This window comes from Caenorhabditis remanei, chromosome X, assembly GCF_010183535.1.
Source record: "Caenorhabditis remanei strain PX506 chromosome X, whole genome shotgun sequence".
NCBI lineage: Eukaryota > Metazoa > Nematoda > Chromadorea > Rhabditida > Rhabditidae > Caenorhabditis > Caenorhabditis remanei.
In genome coordinates, this window is record NC_071333.1 from 2,078,013 (window position 1) to 2,097,778 (window position 19,766).

The following is a 19,766-nucleotide window of genomic DNA, read 5'->3' on the forward strand; positions in this document are numbered from 1 at the left end:
TTTCATATTTTTGTCAAAAACTACATGAAATTTGCTACAATTATGTGCAAAGCATATTTTCTGAGCAATCCGGTAAAATAATGAAAAAAATTAATGAAAAAATTTTTTCGAAAAAATAGCATTTTCGAAAAATCTCAATTTTACAAAAACAAGGTCACGTCACAGGAAAACCCTTTATGAGTCATTTTGTCTCAAGAAAACTCATCGAATGAGCAAAAAAAACAGTACTTTAGGGGTAGCAGTCAAAATACATTCCATGTAATGCTCCAACCACTCTTGGTCGGTTTTCTATTATATATGTATGCCTAATAGACAAAATGATCATTCTCCAAAGTTGAATAAAAGTGATATGGCTCACACTAAACGCTTAAGAAACTCTATATTACAGAGTGTATATTGAAAATTGAACAACTTAAAAAATACGGTGAATTATGGATGCAGTTTTCGAAGCCCATTATCCAGGTTTCATTCTTTGTTTTGAAAATGTTTAGAAGTTTATGATGTTCTACATATTTTCTTTATTGTAGGTTTTTCGTATATACCAAGGTGTCAGTTTCAAAACATCCGGTTTCGAAACATTTTTGAAATAAATTCTAAACAAAATGTTGCAATTTTTGAGATTTTCAGTGTTTTTTCTGAAAATGTCAGATTTTTAACTAACGTCCGAAGAAAATTGAGGGCCGTGACATAGAACCTTGACTTCGAAGTAATAATTTCACTTAGCGGCTTCTGCACCTAACAAATAATTCTCGAAGTATGAAAATCAACTCGCCGAAACGCATACATTATGATATGAAAATATCATAACTGACCACAATATGCCTTTGCATAAGAAGTAGTCGAAAGTATGCCAAGTTTTATCAAATTCTGAACCTGCCGAGGCCAATTCAAAAATGTCACTTAATCACATTTCAGCATTACGACTATCAAGTGATCCCATCAAGAACAAAAGCCACAATCTAAAACACAGAACTGAACTGTACTGTCCCCGTTCAGCTTCACAATAAACAAAATTTACCTTAAAAATCCATTCGTAGCCTAAATCCATAGAATCAGTAAAAAAAATAGTTAGAATTGAATTAGAATCAACGGTTGGTTGTCGAAGCTCATGCAGTAAAGCCTCCAAAAGACCCCATAATAATCTGAGAAGACGTTCTCCGATTATTATGAGGCCTTTTTGTGGAATGAAGGTGAATGAGAGAAACATTGTATACAGGGTAGGGGGCGGAGCAAAGGAGGCTGGGCAAGTTTATTTTATCTCTTTAATATCTCTTCTTTTTCTACATTCTCTCGCTCGTGGTCTATTTGCCGTTCTTGTCGCGAAAAATCTGAATACAATTGTACCAAATATTTCCAACTCCTGGGAATATTAGTGACCCATCTGCCCAGAAATGTCAATTTGGTTGTCATCATCTATGTACTTCACATGGGAAAACTCGTAGACCATCTGCCGTAAGATGCACTTAGCACTTACCCTACATTAGTTTCTAGAGAGACTAGCAGAAAAGATTTGAAATGTCCCCCACTATCACTGATCCACCGAAGCCAAAGTAAAATATTGTCCAGAAGGGAGTGACAAGAGTGCGAGCGGAGCAAGTTTCGAGCTTGTTTTTTAAGCTCCAGAGCAGGAAGGGGCAAAAGATTTTGTGACCATCGTATTCAGAATGGTCGCAACTACCTATGAACCAATTTTCAGCACATTCTCAAACATTTTCTAAAAGGAGTTCCCTTGTAAGTGCATTTTACGACATGGCCAACAAGGTTTCCCATGACCCCATTGTGAAGTACATAGATGATGACAACCAAAGTGAAATTTCTGGACAGATGGTTCATCTTTATTCCCTGGAGTTGGAAAAATCTTCCCATGTTTGTGACACAATTGACCTCACTTGTTATGTATATGTATTATCTTAATGTTTAACGAGAACATCACACAATACAGGATTACAGTATTCTCTGTCAAGTTCTAAAAGAATTCCCGAAATTAGAGGTACTCTCTAATAATCTTCGCTCAGCGGGACGTCCTAAATCCACTCTGATCTTGCGGCTTCCAACAATTTAATAACTCAATCCATTTTTGAGATATGCTCCTTTAGAAATGGTAGTTTAGAGGAAGCGAGAGGGAGAGAAAAGTCACACCGTCTCACCCTCCAATCTTTAAAGGCGCATATCTCAAATGGGGGTGGAGTTATAAAAATGTGGTCAATTACAAAAATGATCTGCAAAAGACATTTTTTTAGTTTACCACTGTCTAATAATTCTGTTCTGATACGAATCTGATGACTGTTGACATATACTTTTAATGCTTTGCCAATTATTAAAGATTGTAGTGATGACAAACATCTACGTTTTATCAGCACATGTGGCCACTCCTTCTGTCTCCAGAAGGCCGCCGGTAATGTGCCGAGTGGGGTGGGAACATGGGCCCAAAATATACTTCCGTTTTAGGTGGTTCAGAGGTAAAAGGAAGTGTCCCGCTGTACAGTTAACACGTGTATTAAATAACCGATTTATTCAGGGTAAAAAGCATGACCCGCGAGGGCCTGCATTAAAAAACCTGATCGATTATTTCCTTTAGGAAATTAACATAAAAAGAGTAAGCGAGGTATTCGAGGAGTCGCTCAGGGGATTCCTAGCTTATTAAAGCTTAGGGGTGTCCAGAGAGACGCCGGCGAGGCTCACGAACAACTTCTTAAACAAACAACAAAAGAGAGAATTGTTAGAAGAACAAAACTAAAAAAAAGACTGAATAAATTATAATTAAGCCAAGTCGTTGTTGTCGGTCAGCTACGGTTACACTCGTTTCCTGTGTGTCGGCGCGGCGAGACCAGTGATGTTGTTAATAGCGTGCGCCTTTGATAGTGGAGACGCAGACAACGATTTTGGCGGTGATTTGAATTGAAAGGGAATTGTTTCCGCTTCCAATAAAGTTAAAGAAACAGGGAAAAGGGGAGAAAATAACAGAAAGTAAAATATGAAGTAAATGTAAACTAAATTAGAATAATTTAGAAAACAATTATTACATTTTAGTTTGGAGTGGGACAGGACCCTGATTCGGGGACCAGGAGACTGTCAACAGCACACATCAAATCCAATAGGTACATTTTCAAATGAGTACAATTCATATGGTGAAAGAGTAGAAGATACATGCAAAAACATGAAGAGGTAATAAAAATCAGCCCGCAAATATGTAACTAGCGCAATAAACTTCATTTCCAGATGCTATTATGTTCAACAAGAAGAAGTTTGACACAGTTTTCATTCTAGTAGAATTTTAATAAATTGGAGAAAACTGGATAGAATTAGCAAGAATTACAGCCAGGTGCATGACATCTGCAGGGATTTTAACGCTACAATACGTTGAGCATTATTTCAGGAATTTTGACTAAACGAACTTCTCAAATTTCAAGTTAAGCCCTATCCAACCCTCCCAGTTTAACAAATTTCCATTCAGATTTTAATCCTTTCCCTTCTCTTCCCCCTTTAAGCTGTCTTTATTATACCTTCCTCCAATTTCAAATGTGAGGAGTTAGAGTTCTGCGTCTCCTCGTTCCTGCATAACATTCTTCCCGTAATCTTTTGAAATACGAAGGAGGGCAGGTGGGTGAAATTCGAGCATGGAGTAGAGGAGACTCCGCCCTTTATGGAAAATGTATATAAACCCCGTCGTGAAATCTAAACTTCTAATTTCGACCACTACATGAGTTGAGGTCATCGGCTACAATATTTTCTTAAAATTCTAATATTCTTATTTGTTTATTTGCAATGATGTTCGGTTAGATCAGACGTTTTCACAGTCGGCGACGGAAGCTGTTGGAATGAGTAAGTGGGGAGAAGGATTTTACTTTTGAGGACATCTGATTGAAACACCATGTCGCCCGAGTACACTTCATATTAATTTAGAATAATATCTAAGGAGAGGGTCCGGTTACCTTGTTTTCTTTGAGTTATAGGTTCGAAAACGTACCAGTTCTAAAACAGCCGGTAATGAAATTTACTAAATAGTTTTAAAACGTCTTAGTTCTAGAACTTCCTGACTGCTAAACGCCCAATCTGTTTGGGAAAAGTTTCCTAGTTTCAAAACGTTATATTCCCCACCATAGGCTCCAGCAGATCTACTTCTTCTAAAGTTGTCGTTTGACTTGTTGGTCAACTTATAACTTAGAATTTCTAAAATTTCTTCACTTCCAATCTCGAAAGAATCTATATACCACACAACGTGCCAGTATACAAGGAGATACCGGTTGTCTCGTTGAACATCATTACGGGAGAAAAAAAGCTAAAGAGAGTGATATTTGCAGGGAAGAAGTACACACTAAATTGTCTCGATGAGAAGGATTGCACGTTTATCGTCGGCGAAGTCTCGTGGCAGCAGAGTTCCGCAATGATGCCAGTAGTCTACCTGACACTGAACCGGACTATTCAAAACCAAGTCATCCATCTAGTTATTTCAAAAAATCTGCGCTTCAAGTGGAAAATCAAAATTGTAAAGGAGGCGATTGCTTACAAGAATAAAGAGTTGTAAGTGAAGGGAATAACTCGGAAGAAAACTAGCGCGGTGCAAAAGATTACCGTAACCGGACAAGTTTCAGCTCCGTTTTTGTCCAAGCTAGTATCCCACTCTCCATGAAAACCTTTTTTCAGACGAACGCTTCATCGGGGATTATTTAGTGACCTTTCTTCAAAAAACGGATGCTTGTATGGTGTCATACAGGAACAATAACCGAGTAGGCCTAACCGAGATGGCAAAGATTTTGGCCGGCACCTACCGTATCACCACAATCAACGAAGTCACAATTCAAGGAACATTTAAGAACGAGCCCTGCCTTGTATAGATCTCAAACGGATTCCAGGAAAAGAGGGAGTAGAGGAAAACGTTGCCATTTTTATTCACATTATTTACATTTGATCTGCGTCTCCTCCGACATGTAACTCCATCTCAACCCGGGATCGGTTCCCAGTAAGACTACGCAACTGAATTCTTAAGTTTTTAAGTACTTCAGCGGTCCACTCAAATTCCTTTTTGAAAATCTTATGGAAAACAATCGATTCTTGTTTTGGAATGTGAAAAATCGCAGAGTAGGAGACAAAATATATGTTACGGTGAGTTTCAACTGATAACTATTATATTTAAACGAAGGAAAATTGAATTTTTAGACACAATCGACGCCGAAGTGTTAATCGGGAAAGAGTCAGCATTTTATGTAAGTTTTGAGTGTACTTGTCGTGAAAAGATCAAAAATGTTGCAGTCAAAGTTCCCAGAAGGCAACTTTTTGGTATGGAAAGAATCGCTTTGTGATCGTCAAAGGTGTAAGTGACAATATTCATCGTCCAGCGTCTTTTTGTATTTGTAGGATTTTCTGAACTCTCTGGCATTAAAGAGAAATTGTTCCACCGTGACCTCCGTGTTGTTTTCTTTTTGAAAATCTTTTGTAAAACAATAGGTTTGGGACTATTTGGGACATTTAACAACCGAGATTTTGTGCTCACGATATAGACCAAAGAAGTTTGCAAAACGTTAATTAATTGCAAAGTAGTCAAGACAGTTTTTGTCTTTAAAAACTCAAAAACCTGTTATTTTTCGAAGATTTCATACTAGATAGTTTTTGTGAGCGAAAATGCTGCTTTTGCAATCAATTTTGTAGATCCAATCCTCAAATTTATCTTTAAAACTACTCAACAACGGTCGGGCGCACCTGTGGCGCATTTATTAGCCAAAAAAAATTGCGAAAAATCAACAAAAAAGTTTATCAGTGTCCAAAGTCCGATTTTTTTAATTTCAGTGTTCCCTTCGTCTGCAACTGTAATACCACTGTCGCCGGGAAGAGCTTTTTTAGACCGTTTACATTGTCGCTCAATATTGGTACTGGTATAATTAATCGACATCATCACTTATCTCAAAACCAGAAAGTTCTAATTATCTTTACACTGCTGGTCCCCACGAGTTTCAAAAATCTGGTTTTAAAATATAATATGTACTGCCTACCCCCTTAACTTTTTTATTATAAAAATACTATCGTGTTATCCAGTTTATCTTTCAATACATATGTTTATTTTTTCCTGTTTTCCCATTCATTTTCAGAAATTTCAGGAGTGTAGACTTCCAGGTTGGAAAAAGGTTAATTATTATTATTGTCATCCTAATACAATAGCTAGGAAGAGTGTGAGAAAAGTTTTAAAGTTAAGAGTGCGATCTTATATATTTGTATAGTTGATAAAGTTTAGGAGTAATTGGAGATAGAACTTTCGGCAGGTTCTGCAATGTTTCTCAAAAACTGTTGAAATGAATCACTTTTTGAATAAAATGTGTCATAAGTTTGAACAAATCTTCACCATTCGATCAACAATCCGAATCACATTGAACCAAACCATTCGAAATGAATAAATTTTGCATTTTAAAGATTTTAATAAACGGTGAGAACTGGATTAATCCCCTGGCTTCTGTAGAAATTTGAAAGTTTTGAATTTTTATTATTGTTTTATTGCAGCCTGAATTTCGAAGAAAATTGTGAAAAATTGGGCACATTTCTTGAATCCGGACCTGCGAATGTTTTTATCAGCCCCGAATTTTCCAACCCTGCAACCAGGTGCATAACAGCTGCAGTATTTTGGACACTTCAATAATTTCACGACTACTTCAGGGATTTTGACTTAAAGGCGTATTGTGGTCTGTTGTGATGTTTTCATATTTTAATGTATGAGTTTCGGCGAGTTCATTTCCATAGTTCAAGAATTTTTTAATTCGGTCCACGACCCGCTGAGAGCGAGCGCCGGAAAGTTTGGTCATTGAAAGGGTCGCAGAAAATTGGGGGCCGTGGCCTAGAAATTCGACTTCGAAAAAGTTGATTTTTTGAATTTTGACGGTATTTTCGATTATTTTTGTTGTATTTCTTCAATAATTTCGATAGAAAACGGCAAATATTGATAGAACAACACTAAAAACTATCGAAAATAACGCCAGAAATAGCAGAATACTGAAAAAACCAACGGGAAGTTTGGCCAGCGAGAATTTTCTAGAAATTTCACTTCGGTAAAGTTGTTTTTTCAGTATTCTGCTATTTCTGGCGTTATTTTTCGAGTTTTTAGTGTTTTTCTATCAATATTTGCCGTTTTCTATCGAAATTATTGAAGAAATACAACAAAACTAATCGAAAATACCGTCAAAATTCAAAAAATCAATTTTTTCGAAGTCGAATTTCTAGGCCACGGCCCCCAATTTTCTGCGACCCTTTCAATGACCAAACTTTCCGGCGCTCGCTCTCAGCGGGTCGTGGACCAAATTAAAAAATTCTTGAACTATGGAAATGAACTCGCCAAAACTCACTTATTAAAATATGAAAACATCACAACAGACCACAATACGCCTTTAAGGAACCTTTCTAATTTCAAGTGAAGCCCTACCTCTATCTCCCACTTTATCTCATTATGTAGCATAAATTTGTGACACGCACCATTGAATACTCAATCCAATCAAACCTAAGTTAAAGTAACACCTCTAAGGACAAGACTTATATACCTTCTCCGCAAAAGGACGACTTTTTTCTCTCTCTCAAATCAGGCCACCTTGAAATTTCTAAACTTTTGATATCAAAGATAAGAGACTTCTTAAAGTACACCACTGCCTATCGAATTGCCGGAGAAATATTCTGGGGGGGGGGGGAACTAACCCCTCACTTTAGAAGCGCAAAGAACGTATAATTAAGATAGCGTAAGCGTGTGAGATAGCGATTTGAAATTTAGAGTGGGGTCTTATATATTCGTATAGTTGATAAACTTTAGAAGAAATGGGAGATAAAAACTTTGGAAGATTAATATACCAAAAATATTATAGTACCAGCCTAGCTGCCGCGCCTTCGGCGCTTCATCCGGCTGGCCTCTTCTTATTTACGTGTTCACCTTCTCAGAAATGTGTCCGCGTGGCCGAGTGGTCCAAGGCGGCGGTCTCTGCGCAAAGAGCGCAAGTTCGATTTTGGGCCCGGCTGTCTTTCTTTCTCATTTCTCAAAATTTGCGGACATTGGGACAGATGGACAAACCCCACATGCGTTTTATATATAAGAATGATATTTTCTGAAACGCGTGGACCTACACAGATAAAAAGTGAAAAGAAACGGAAAGGAATGGGAAACACGCAAACAAAAAACAAATTTCAAGAAAAAAACCCCTAAAAATAATTGTTCTCTATCCCTACTTTGAATATTATTTCAGTTGCTTTCAAAATCAGCCTACCAAAATTTCCTTCGAATGTGATGAAAATTCCTTAAAGGCTTTGACTTTTCTGATATTTCAATTTTTAATTACATTAACTATCATATAAACTTTCCCTCCAAATGTTTAATCCTTTCTCGTTCATTTTCCCCTTACGCTGGCTTTATTATACCCCCTCCAATTACTATTATAAGGAGTTAGTGCTCTACGTCTCCTTTTTCCTCCACAATATTTTTCCGGTAATCTTATGAGATATAAAAGTGGGCGTTATCCAGTGGGAGGGTGATATTTAATTGTTGTGCCAAACATGAAAGGATATAATTATAATTTAGAAGGCGTGAGTGACGAATTTACGACAATCTTATGAAATACGAAAGTGAGTGGGCGGGTGGAATTTGAGCACGGAGGATAGCAGACTCCGCCTATTTATGGAAAATGTATATAAACCCCGTCGTGAGAGATAAATTTCATTTCAATTCAGATCACTATGTGAAGAGGTCGCCCGGTTACAATATTTTCTTTAAATTCTAATATTCTTATTTGTTGATTTTAAATGCTGTTTGGTTAGATTGGAGATTTGACAGACGATGGGAGAAGCTATTGGAATGAGTAAGTTGTGGCTGAAAGATATACGTAGGGTTTTGCTTTAAGCGGCATCTAGTGAAAACACCCTGTCGCTAGAACACACTTTATATCAATTTAGGCCATATTGTAGGGAAAAGATTCGGTTGCTTTATTTTCTTTGAATTCTAGTATTTCATTTGATTATTTCAAAAAATCTTAGATATTATATAATACATAGTTCATTATCTGTATTTAACAGAGTTGCATGAATTTCCGACTTTCCACTTCCGAAAGAGAAGTTTCAACTTCCATGCTACTCTGGTTTACACTGTGAAAACACAGACCATAGATGTTGCACCTGTTGAAAAAGTGAGATTGGGTGAGGAAATTAGTGCGGGATTTTTGTTTTACTCGTATTTGAGGGAAACAATTTAATTTCCTGTTGTTAGGTCATATGGGGTGAATCTAAATAGGTTATTGTTGTATATTGGGAACAAAGCTCATTGTAACTTGTTAGTTTTAGGGTTAGCCGACTGATCCTTCATTGCTGGTTTACTTGGTTTTTAGTTACTAACGATTCACATTTCCGTGTGCCAATTATTCTCTCAACCTCACGATAAATTCCATTAAACTTAAAATTTCATTAAAGACCATCTAGGATCGTCAACCGAATTCCATCACTCTCTTTCCACTCTACCAAACTCCTCGTCAAGCTTTGATCAACCACAATCAAAGTAAGTTAACTGAAGTTAAATCTTGAAATTTTGACATTCAAAAACGATTTTCAGGAGAACTACACCAACTTCTTGCAGTACATCCACCTGAAGAAGTGGAATCTTCCGAAGGCCAAGGTGAGTTTTCAAGCTTATGTACTTATAAATTTATGTCTCTTACAGATGAGAATCTTTTCGTATTCGTCTGCCAGCCTCCAGACAATCGTCCCTTGTATGCAATGTTTCCAAATGGTCGAGCAGTGAATGAGGACTCTTCGGCTATTGCATCAGCAATAAATGACTTGGTGCAAGCAATTCAGTGTGCGGAACAAGGTTGGTTTTGTTGTGGCTTTCCGATTTGCTGATTATTTATTACAGTTCCATAAAAGATTCGAAGAAGCAAAGGAACACATTAGAACTTGCGTAACTTATCTCGATCCGTTCTTCTGTAAGTTAATTTAAATTTTTTCAAAGCACATTGATATCCAAAAGTTTCAGGTAACCTGGCAAACCTCTTTAATCCATTGACCACCAATTTGATTCCTAAAAAAAGTGGTAATGATGATGATGAATGCAAAAACTCTATACTGGTTCTAGAGAAGACAAATAGTAGTTGTATTGGACAAGAAAACATGTGGTGAGTGCTTTTTAGGTACTGTCGATAATTCTTTGAAAAACTTTTTTTCAGACAAAGAATGGGAAGAAATCGAAAAAGAGAAAGGAGTCGTTTACTGGGAGTGGATAGGACGAGGACGAGAGACGAGAGACATCCGAGAATTAGGGAAAATATTTTAATTTTTATAAAATACTTTTTATTTGATCACTGAAATGAATAAATATTTAGTTGTGCATTGGACAAAACAATTTTAAAAAAAATTCTTTTTCAGTTGAAAATGTCCAACTTGAGAGTGTCTCATTGTAAACCAATTTTTCCTACAATGTAAATTTTTTATGGATCAAACTGATCAACAGTAGAGCTCTGTTTTTGTAACCATCAACTCTTTTGTACGCGCACTTCCTAGAGAGCGATAATTATTTTGAGTGCAAATTCAAAAATCGAATTATTTTGTACTAAAATGCGTCGATTTGAGATGGACATTATTTTATCGATATGTAAATTGCTAGGGAGTGTCCGTACCCAAAAGGGCCAACTACAAAAATAAAGTTCTACTTTTCGTCTGTTTGATCCCATAAAAAGTTATCTCGTGGGACAATTAGTTTTACTATGACAAACTGTCAAAGTTGGGAATTTATAACTGAAAAAAACAAAATATGATATATTTCTGGCCAGTACTATGATTCGCCTATGATCATTAAAATGTTTTGAAAAATGATCTTTTGATCTTTCGGATATTCTATAGATTACCCCAAGTCTTTATCAACTATACGAATGCACAAATCCCAACACTCAACTTCAAATCCCCTTTTCCCTCACATTTCCCGCTTTTCTAATTACACCTTCTTTCTAGTCCTAATACGAGGCGTGCATGCGTTTCCTCTCTTTTACGCAATGCTTCTAACTAATCTTATACCCCCGAGTGCACTCCCAGAATTGCGATGTGAAAATTTTAATCATACTTTAGTAGAATCGATTTGAAAAAACCCGCAACAGCCGAGAAACTGACAAAAAATTCTGGAAATTGGCATAAATCGGCTTAGAAGTAGACGCTTTAGCTGCGTGAAATTCCCCTAACCCTGAACTCCCCCCGTAAACTTCAAAGTCTCTTGAAAATTGTCTTTAAAATTTTAAACCCTGCAAAAATGATTTTTTTAAATCCCCTCAAAATCTGAAAAACCAAACAGAACACACTTTTTGTATTAACAATGTTTATTCAAAAAAATGAAATCAATTTAATCACAATAAAAATATTTCGATCAATACCATGTTGTCGGCGATCTGGATTTGTAGAGTGGATAGCGGTGATTGAGGCTGCTGTCTGGAAAAAATGCGTTAATTGCTTAATTATGCTAATTATGTTAAATGACATGATCAAAATCACTTACGTTTTTTCGAATGGTCGTAGACCCAATACCATGGGATGATGATGTGAGTGAGGAGTAACACGATTCTAGCGATAATTATGAAAGTTGGCCAACGGGTTTTCTGTAAATACACAATTCATTTATTTAAACCGTTAAGGAGAACTTCGTCGTCGTTTTTTTCCATTCGCCTTCCCCTATCCGTCATTTCAAAAACTTTGATTTAAGCGGCTACATGACGTTTCAAAACCAGACGCTTGGGAACTAAGATATTTGGAAACTGAAATGCATTACTCACTTTGAATATTCTATTGACAGAACAACCAGATTGGGTAGATGATGAGGAAAGCGAAGGGCAGCATTTTAAAATATATCATAAATTCCGCGTTGTAGAAGTTTATTTAGTTAACGTTGGAACCCTAACTGAAAAAAATGTTTTTATGGTCTGCACTCCAAACCACTTCCCTACCATGGCCAAGATTTTTTTGAACCATCCCCGTCTTTTTGGAGTTTTTCTGTTGATGGAACAACCATATTGGGTATACGATGAGGAGAACTTTGAAAATCATCATGGTGGCGGGGGGATCCTGAATTAGTTATGAGTTAGTACCTAGAGTTAGTTAAAAAGCCTACCGCTTTGGGGTTCATTCTTTGGAGAACTGGATCCTTATGACAGATGTGTCCAAATCCAGAACGGAATGAGGCTCAGTCTCGGCAGGAATTGAATTGAAAGCGGAGAAGAGTACGATCTGGCCAACACCGAACATACACAGGAAAACCCACATAGTCTTCTAAAGATAATTTAATTTTCCAACCAAATATACGCAAAAGTAAGAGGTACAATTTCCCCACCCAAACTCACTTTTTCCACTAGCTGAAAAATTACATCCAACTCAAGATCTTTTGGAATGATAGAATAAAATATTAGAATTCATTAAAAATATTAATACCCGACCTCTTACACATAGTGATCGAAATTGGAAATATGGCTCTGACAACGGAGTTTATATACTTTTCTCTAGAAGGGCGGAGTTTTCTTTACTTCTTCATCAAACCTCTCCGAGTCGCCCACCTGCGTTTCTCGAACATTCTGATATTCTGATTTATTACAATTGGAATTTCTGGGTGTGCATTCATGGATATCAGATTATTGGAGAAGCATTGCGCGGGAGGGGTAGACGCAGAACATGAACTCGTATTAGGATTAGGAAGAAGGTGTAATTAGAAAAGCGGGAAATATGAGGGAAATGGGGGATTGAGATTTGTGCATTCGTATAGTTGATAAAGTCTTGGAGTAATCTAAGATAGAATTTCCAAAAAATCAAAAGATCATGCATCAATACACATGAATGATCTCGAAATATTTTCCAAAAAGGCAGTAAAATAAACAAATCTTGCAAATATGTGTTTTATTATTTATAAGAGGGATTAAGTACAGAGAAGTATCATTTAGAACAACTAATGATGAATAACTATGAACCTATTGATCTCTTCTATTATCCCCATTATCGCAAACTGGGATCTCTGGAAAATGGAGAACTCCCAGTTCCTCTCCTCACACTTTTCCAAAAACGAGTGCTTGTCTCCGAGTGTCTCATGACTATATCTCCTGACCTCCTCCTGCTCCATTGGGTCTGATGTCGGCGGAGCCAAATCGATCCAGAATGTGTCCTTGCCGTGGATTTGGAATTGATGTGTCATGTACTTCGAGTATCGGGTTGCCTTTGCGTTCTCCTTATCCTCCTCTGTATCCAGATCTTGGATGAGTCTATCCCGGAGTCATCCCTTGTGGGTTGGTATGTCGATTGGTTGGATTGGTTGAAGTTGGTTCTTCTTCTTCTTTCCGATTGTGATTCTTGGAAGGGATCTGAAAAATTGAAAAACAAGTTTGTAAATTGAGATAAATGTCCACTCCCATAGGATAAACTTTACTTCAAACGCTTATATTTCCGTCCATTCAACGCTATCTAAAACGAAGTTAACAACAGTGCTGGGCAAATTTTTTGAGTAGCTACATTGAACTTGCGATATTCAAAACATGGCTTAACTATAATTGTGTAATCGAAGAAATCATAAGACAAAATCGTGTTTCGGTGTTTTTTTTTATCTCAACTATTTTGTTTTTATTCCAATTATCAGAACTTTAAAACATTAACTCAAACAATTTGCCGAGCCCTGGCTAACAACTAAAATGCGTGAATGACTTGATAAATTCACGACTTTCGCCGTTTCCTACTTCGTACGGCGCCATTTTTGAACGGTTTTCTGAATTTTTATAGATTTAGGATTCCTAAAAAACGGACTATCGAGACAGTTGAAAATTATGGAAGTCTGGAGCAGTATTACAGCCATAAAAGTTTGAAATCAATTATTTTCTAAAAGTGTTGTCTTTCTTCTCAATATCTCGAGTTGTGTTAAACCGAGAACTTTGAAATTTGGCACAGTTTTGTAACTTGGTATTAAAAAGATGCCTAAGAAATTTGTTTTGTAAATGGGTCTGAAGAATTCGAGTTGCACTCAAAAAACCCTCAAAAAAAGAGGACAAAACGACATATCCACCTTTCTGGTTTTTCTCATAAGGGATTTATTTCGTTTCCTGTTCTGCGAACGTCATTCACTGCATAATTTTGAGTTCCTGACACAGATTTAAACTTGTAATGGAACCTTTTTTTTTCATTAAAAAAACATTCAAACGAATCGATTCTATAGTTTGAATGAAAACCACTGTCGCTAGTCAAAGTTTAGAAAAGAGCTGAAAGCTTTTGAAACCGATTCAATTGAGAAATATGTTTTCTGACATTAACCAAGAGTTTAATAGTTGCCAAACGGTATAGGTGGAAAATCGTCAGTTTCAAAATGTCACGTCGCTCGTGCGAGTTCAAAAAAGTAAACGGAGCCTATTCACGACAGACCAAATAACCAACTTGGTTACAGTGAGGAAACCCAAATGTCGAAATGAACTAACCTCATGCCAAGACTCCTTGCTCTCTTATGTAATGCTCTCATGTCTTCCTCGTCTTTCTCTTTCAACCAATTATTTTTGGATTTCAACTTTTCCGATTTCGTCAATTTTTGCCAGTTTTCCAGTAGTTAACCGTCGTTACTCATTCACCAAACCTCCATATACTCCTGAAAATTCCCGAAATTATAGAACTAGCATAATTCCTATCTTATAAACTTTTTGACTTTGACGGATATTTAAAAATTTTGGAATTTGGCGGGAAGTCACATGCTTGAATTTACTCGGCAGAAACCCGCATCAGGCGAGCAGCAGTCCAGCAGCAGGCAAGCGTAGAGTGCGTGCCTGATGCGGTTGTGCTGCGGTACTGTAGCGTACGTGTTGCGGAAAGGTTGCTGCTGTGCTGTTCTGGCGCTGCTAAAATTAGGCCGCTGCCTCCTTTGCTATAGTTTCTTGCACCGAAGACAGTTTACTATTTATTTAATCACATTTATTTACAAAACTTAAATACAACTACAACCTATAATAGATGTACATAAATCTGAACATAGTACAATTCACGAAAATGTATACAGATGGGAAAAAATAGTACAATTTATGAATTAATTTTCGATGATGTTGCATTCAGCTTGCTTTGAAATCCTCGTCGTTTCCTATCGTTCAAATTTCTGAAAAAAAGACGTAAAACTTATTTAGAGTATTGAAAAAATCTCACCTTTTCATTTTTCCTGAAATCCTATTAGGCTCGACTGGCGGTGATGTTGTCTTTTTAGCAGTTGAAAGCTGTTTTGTTTCTATAGACACACGTATTTTTATTCCAATAAACGGGGAGAATTATTTTCATAAAATAAATCCAGAGAAAACATTTGTATGAAAAACAGGAAAATAGGAAAAAAGTGAATAAAACTATAAGTATTCGTAACTGGAAAAGATGGAGCGCACTTGCTGAATGTTGCCTAGGTGCTGCTGGAGAGCAGCGGGTCTGTTGCTGCAGTGTTGCGGATATGCTGCCGCATCCTAGTTGCTGCACACGTGCTGCCGGCACGTTTCAGAAAACGAAGCGCATTTGAATGATGCGTTCCTGATGCGGGGTTATGCCGAGTAGGCGAGAATTCAGATTTTTTAATTTTTGCGAGGTTTGTATGGGGAGAAGCAAATCGAAAACTTTACGGCTGGATTACTCAAAAAAAATAGATGCGGGTTTTTTCCTAACCGCAAAATTACAAGTTTCAAAATAAAACATTCCGAAGAAATCTGCGTTTTTCCTTCTGCATAAATTGATATCAGTTACAATAAAGTATTTTTGAGAGTAGGGACTCTGAAATATTGGCTTACCTCCAAAACTTCTAAATAACTGAGGTATAACACGTATTCAATAAGAATCAGAAAGCAATTTGTTGGCCGTCATACAGTAGTCAGCCTTACGGTAGTAACTGACTACATTCATATTCGATATGTATCCTCTCTACAATGGGCGGATCGTTCCGCCCATCTAGTCTATTTACGCAATCCTTTTTTTCTGTTCCTCTCATTTACAATTCCTCTCATCACGCAACACGACGCAACAATCACGTAATGGGCGGATCGTTCCGCCTACCTGTTCTTCTCTTCCGACGCAATCAGTTTCACGCAACACGATGCGACCAAAGTCTACTGTTCAAAAAATTGCGACATCTCGGATTATGATGCAAATTGGAAAACATGTGTGGACTTTTCCCTTCATTTCCTTTGCTGTGTAAATAATTATGGGAACAAGTTTTACTAGAAAAAGCATGTTGGTGATTGTAGAATAACACTATTTTGTTCCAGAAGATCAGGATGACGTTCATATTTCAGTTATTTGGGAAACGGTTGTGATGGGAATCTAGAATACATCTCATTTTTATTTTGTTTTTCACACTTTGTTCTGTTTTATGTTTAATCCGAATCACTGTGTGCTTTTGAAAAATTTTGGAATCGAACGATTTTCGATATGACCGTCAAATATTACTTCGAAGACACACACACACTATAAACATGAATAAATGACGAGTTTATGTCAACATGAATAAATGACGAGTTATATGAAAACTTTGAAATTTGTTTCTACTAAAAACTGTTGTGTTGAATTCTTAGTTTTTACCCAAAATGTCAAAGCCCGTAAGCCCGGCTTCAAAAATGACCCCTTTTTTCAATTTTTTTTTCGAAATCTTTTCAATTTTTAATCCAAAATGTGACCATTTTTGACTATTTTTCAGAACTTCTTCTAATTCTGACTGATAGTCTAAAATTTGACTTTTTTGCGAAAAAATTTGAAAAATTTGAAAAAATCTGAAAATTTGACTTTCGCGCCAATTTGACCGGCCTTGATTTCGCTGGCAAAGCCCGGACCTTGACAACTATGCAAAATTTGCATTGAAAATAACAATGCTCACTGTGAAGCGCTTCTTCTTCCCCTCAAACAGACTCTCTGCCATGAGTAATTACACAGCAAGGAGGGAAATGGAAGACAAAAGGCAGGTGGTCAGATCTATTGTCCAACTTGCGCCATAATCCGGGATGGCGCAATTTTTTGAACAGAAGACTTTGGTTGCATCGTGTTGCGTGAAACTGATTGCGTCGGCGGGGCAGGTGGGCGGAACGCATTGTAGAGAGGATATATATCGAATATGAATGTAGTCAGTTACTACCTTAATGTAAGGCAGACGGATTGCGTCAATAGACTAGATGGGCGGAACGATCCGCCCATTGTAGAGAAAATACATAACGAATAGGAATGTAGTCAGTTACTACCTTAAGGCTGACTACTGTATGACGGCCGACAAATTGCTTCTTGATTATTATCGAATACTTTTTATACTTTAGTTATTTAGAAGTTTTGGAGGTAAGCCATTTTTTCAGAATTCCTATTTTCAAAAGCACATTTTGTCGTGAAATGTGACGGAAAATTAGTTTTCCACTTTCACAATTTTTGATTTCATATACGATTTCCACAAAAATATTTTATGAAATATTTTTCACTGATTATTCCAGAGAACCAACCGATGTCTACACTCATCCAATCTCTGCAGAGACGATCTACATCTTCTGGTGAAAAACATTCTCCTAGTTGAAAGAGACGAGGAAGACAAGAAAGCATTTCATGAGAGATCAAGGAGTCTTGGCATGAGGTTAGTTCATTTTGACATTTGGGTTGGCTCACTGTAAGCAAGTTGGTTTTTCGAACGCTTGTGGAAAGACTCCGTTCACATTTGTTTTCTATAATTTTTTATAATTGGCTCGGTATTCTTCTCTACAATTCTACTTTTCCTTGTTTTCCTACCTCCCAAGACACTTGACCGTTTTTATTTCTCTATCAGTTAGTTCTTCCCGTTTTAGTCTGTATGACCTGTATGTCTATATATGTCTGTACGTCTATATGAAATCATACTTTTTTTGTCAAACTATACGTAATTTCTGATTTCAGATTGTTGAAAATATGATTTGGACACAACAGAAATTTGAAGAAGAGAGGGAGAAGTTCGAAGTGGAGAAGAGGAGAATTATGAATGTGCTGGAGGAAGAAAGGGAGAAGAGCAAGGAGTTGGAGAAGAAGTTGAAGAGAGCTGAGGAATTTATCAAGAAGCTCCAGAAGGAGAATGAGGAGCTCGAGAAGACGATTCTCGAAGAACTCAAAAATGAAGAGGAGGAGGAGGAGGATGGGGCCGTCAGCTTCGACGTCGACGTGTTCGTCCGTCGACCGACGATGGAGCCAACGGAGCCGAAGCCGATGGCGCCGGTCACGATGGAGAAAGTCGAGAAGACCCAGAAGTCTTGGCTCCAGACCAAGATCTCGACATTCTTCTCCGGGGAGAAGAAGAACGGTAAGAATTCACATTTTCTAGTTCAAACTCTTTAAGAATTTTAAGTTTCAGGAACCATCAAGCGCTCCGTCGAGGTTCAAGAGGACGAGGAGGAGGATGTCGAACCTCAATCAAAGAGATCCAGAGGTCCAGGAGGTCCAGGAGAACGATGAAATGTAAAGAAAGTAAGATTTTTTGAATAAGAAACAGTAAAACCCAAACTTGTCAAAAATCGGGCCGGGCCGAACTTTCTCTCGACCCGGCTCTACCCGATCGGCCCGGATTCAAAAGTGGGTACTCATTTTTTAACAAAGTTTTCTGAACATTTTTGAAAATTTACAGTAAAAATGCCTAAATTACCAGACATGTTCACCGTTTGATTTCAATCCGTCCCGACCCGTGACAAGTCTAGTGAAAACAAGCTCAAACTTGTCAAAAACGTGAATCGTATCTTTTCAAAATAACTTGTTTTCAGAAAGAACGTCGTCAGCAGTTCATCTTCTTCATCTTCGCCTTCCTATATAACTTTTTCTTATGAATATTCTACTTTTTTTTTAATCTGTCAAATATCCCCCCCCCTCATTCTTTTTTTTTCGTTTTTTTGGCTCCGTCAATGTTTTCTTTCTTTTTATATCTATAAGTACTATATGAAATTCCATGCCACACCCCCGTTTTTATGTTTTGTAATTTCTTGGTTCATCGGCCATTTCAGTACCTTTCTTGTCCTTTCTCTATGTCGCCGTCGATGATGCCATTCATCGTCATTCCCCTGAATCAGTCGCAGTTCTTCTGGAACGACATCTGCTCCAACATTCGTGTTGGTACATACCTCCCCGCAGACGTTTCGCGAATCTTCCTGTCTAAATCTCTTTTTTTCTCTCCGTTACTCCCCATTTCCATCCATCGATAGCTTCTCTTTCCTCTCTCTCTCAAACTATTTGCCTCCGTCGCCCGGCGAGACACTCAACACACCACGGCGACAAAAACTAGAGAGTGTCGAAATAGCGGAGAGTCTAGAGAATAGCGCTCGGCGGTTGGCGTGATGCCAAGTGTTGTAGAAAGGGGAGGTGGGAGGAGACTCTCAGGAGAGGCGGTTGAGGGATACGGTACCGATGGATCGGATCATGCTGGGAAGTGGCTTGAGGAGAAAGCATCGTTAGTATCATTTCTCGTCCACATTTTGGGGGCTCTGGTAAAAAATTCCGAAAGTCTTCCAGAATGTACTTTGTGTTATAATCTATCAATTCCTTATCTCTCAAGATCTTTTCCTCAGTTATCAGTTGCTCACCTCTAATTCATTCTCATCATTAATGGGGGCCGTTGATGGCGCGTCGACTACTGGGGTCTCGTTAAAGGTCGTTAAATAAATCGTTAGCATTTTATTGAATTCATCGAGGGGGAACGTTGTTATTTTTGGATTTTTGGGGGATTGCTCATTTTCAAGAATTACTTCGTTATGATCTTTCGTAGTGAAATCGTGACTTTGGTTCGCAATCATAAGGAAGTAGCGAGCCTTCCCACT

At 37.6% G+C, this 19,766-nt stretch overlaps 3 protein-coding genes across 3 annotated transcripts; 2 read left to right on the forward strand and 1 right to left on the reverse strand.

Annotated features, from left to right (window-relative positions):
- Positions 1-8,794: 8,794 nt before the first annotated feature.
- GCK72_022432 (uncharacterized protein) lies at positions 8,795-10,125 on the forward strand (the record flags this gene model as incomplete). Its single annotated transcript, XM_053734821.1, has 6 exons — positions 8,795-8,816; positions 9,031-9,140; positions 9,430-9,505; positions 9,560-9,622; positions 9,668-9,817; positions 9,983-10,125. 6 exons carry the CDS (start codon positions 8,795-8,797, stop codon positions 10,123-10,125), a joined length of 564 nt encoding a protein of 187 aa, XP_053578387.1.
- Positions 10,126-11,359: 1,234 nt separating this feature from the next.
- Positions 11,360-13,165, reverse strand: GCK72_022433 (uncharacterized protein; the record flags this gene model as incomplete). Its single annotated transcript, XM_053734822.1, has 3 exons — positions 11,360-11,421; positions 11,489-11,588; positions 12,938-13,165. 3 exons carry the CDS (start codon positions 13,163-13,165, stop codon positions 11,360-11,362), a joined length of 390 nt encoding a protein of 129 aa, XP_053578388.1.
- A 4,715-nt stretch (positions 13,166-17,880) lies between these two features.
- Positions 17,881-18,417, forward strand: GCK72_022434 (uncharacterized protein; the record flags this gene model as incomplete). Its single annotated transcript, XM_003096661.2, has 2 exons — positions 17,881-18,265; positions 18,317-18,417. The coding sequence occupies 2 exons, from the start codon at positions 17,881-17,883 to the stop codon at positions 18,415-18,417; spliced, it is 486 nt and encodes a 161-aa protein (XP_003096709.2).
- Between the last annotated feature and the right edge of the window lie 1,349 nt (positions 18,418-19,766).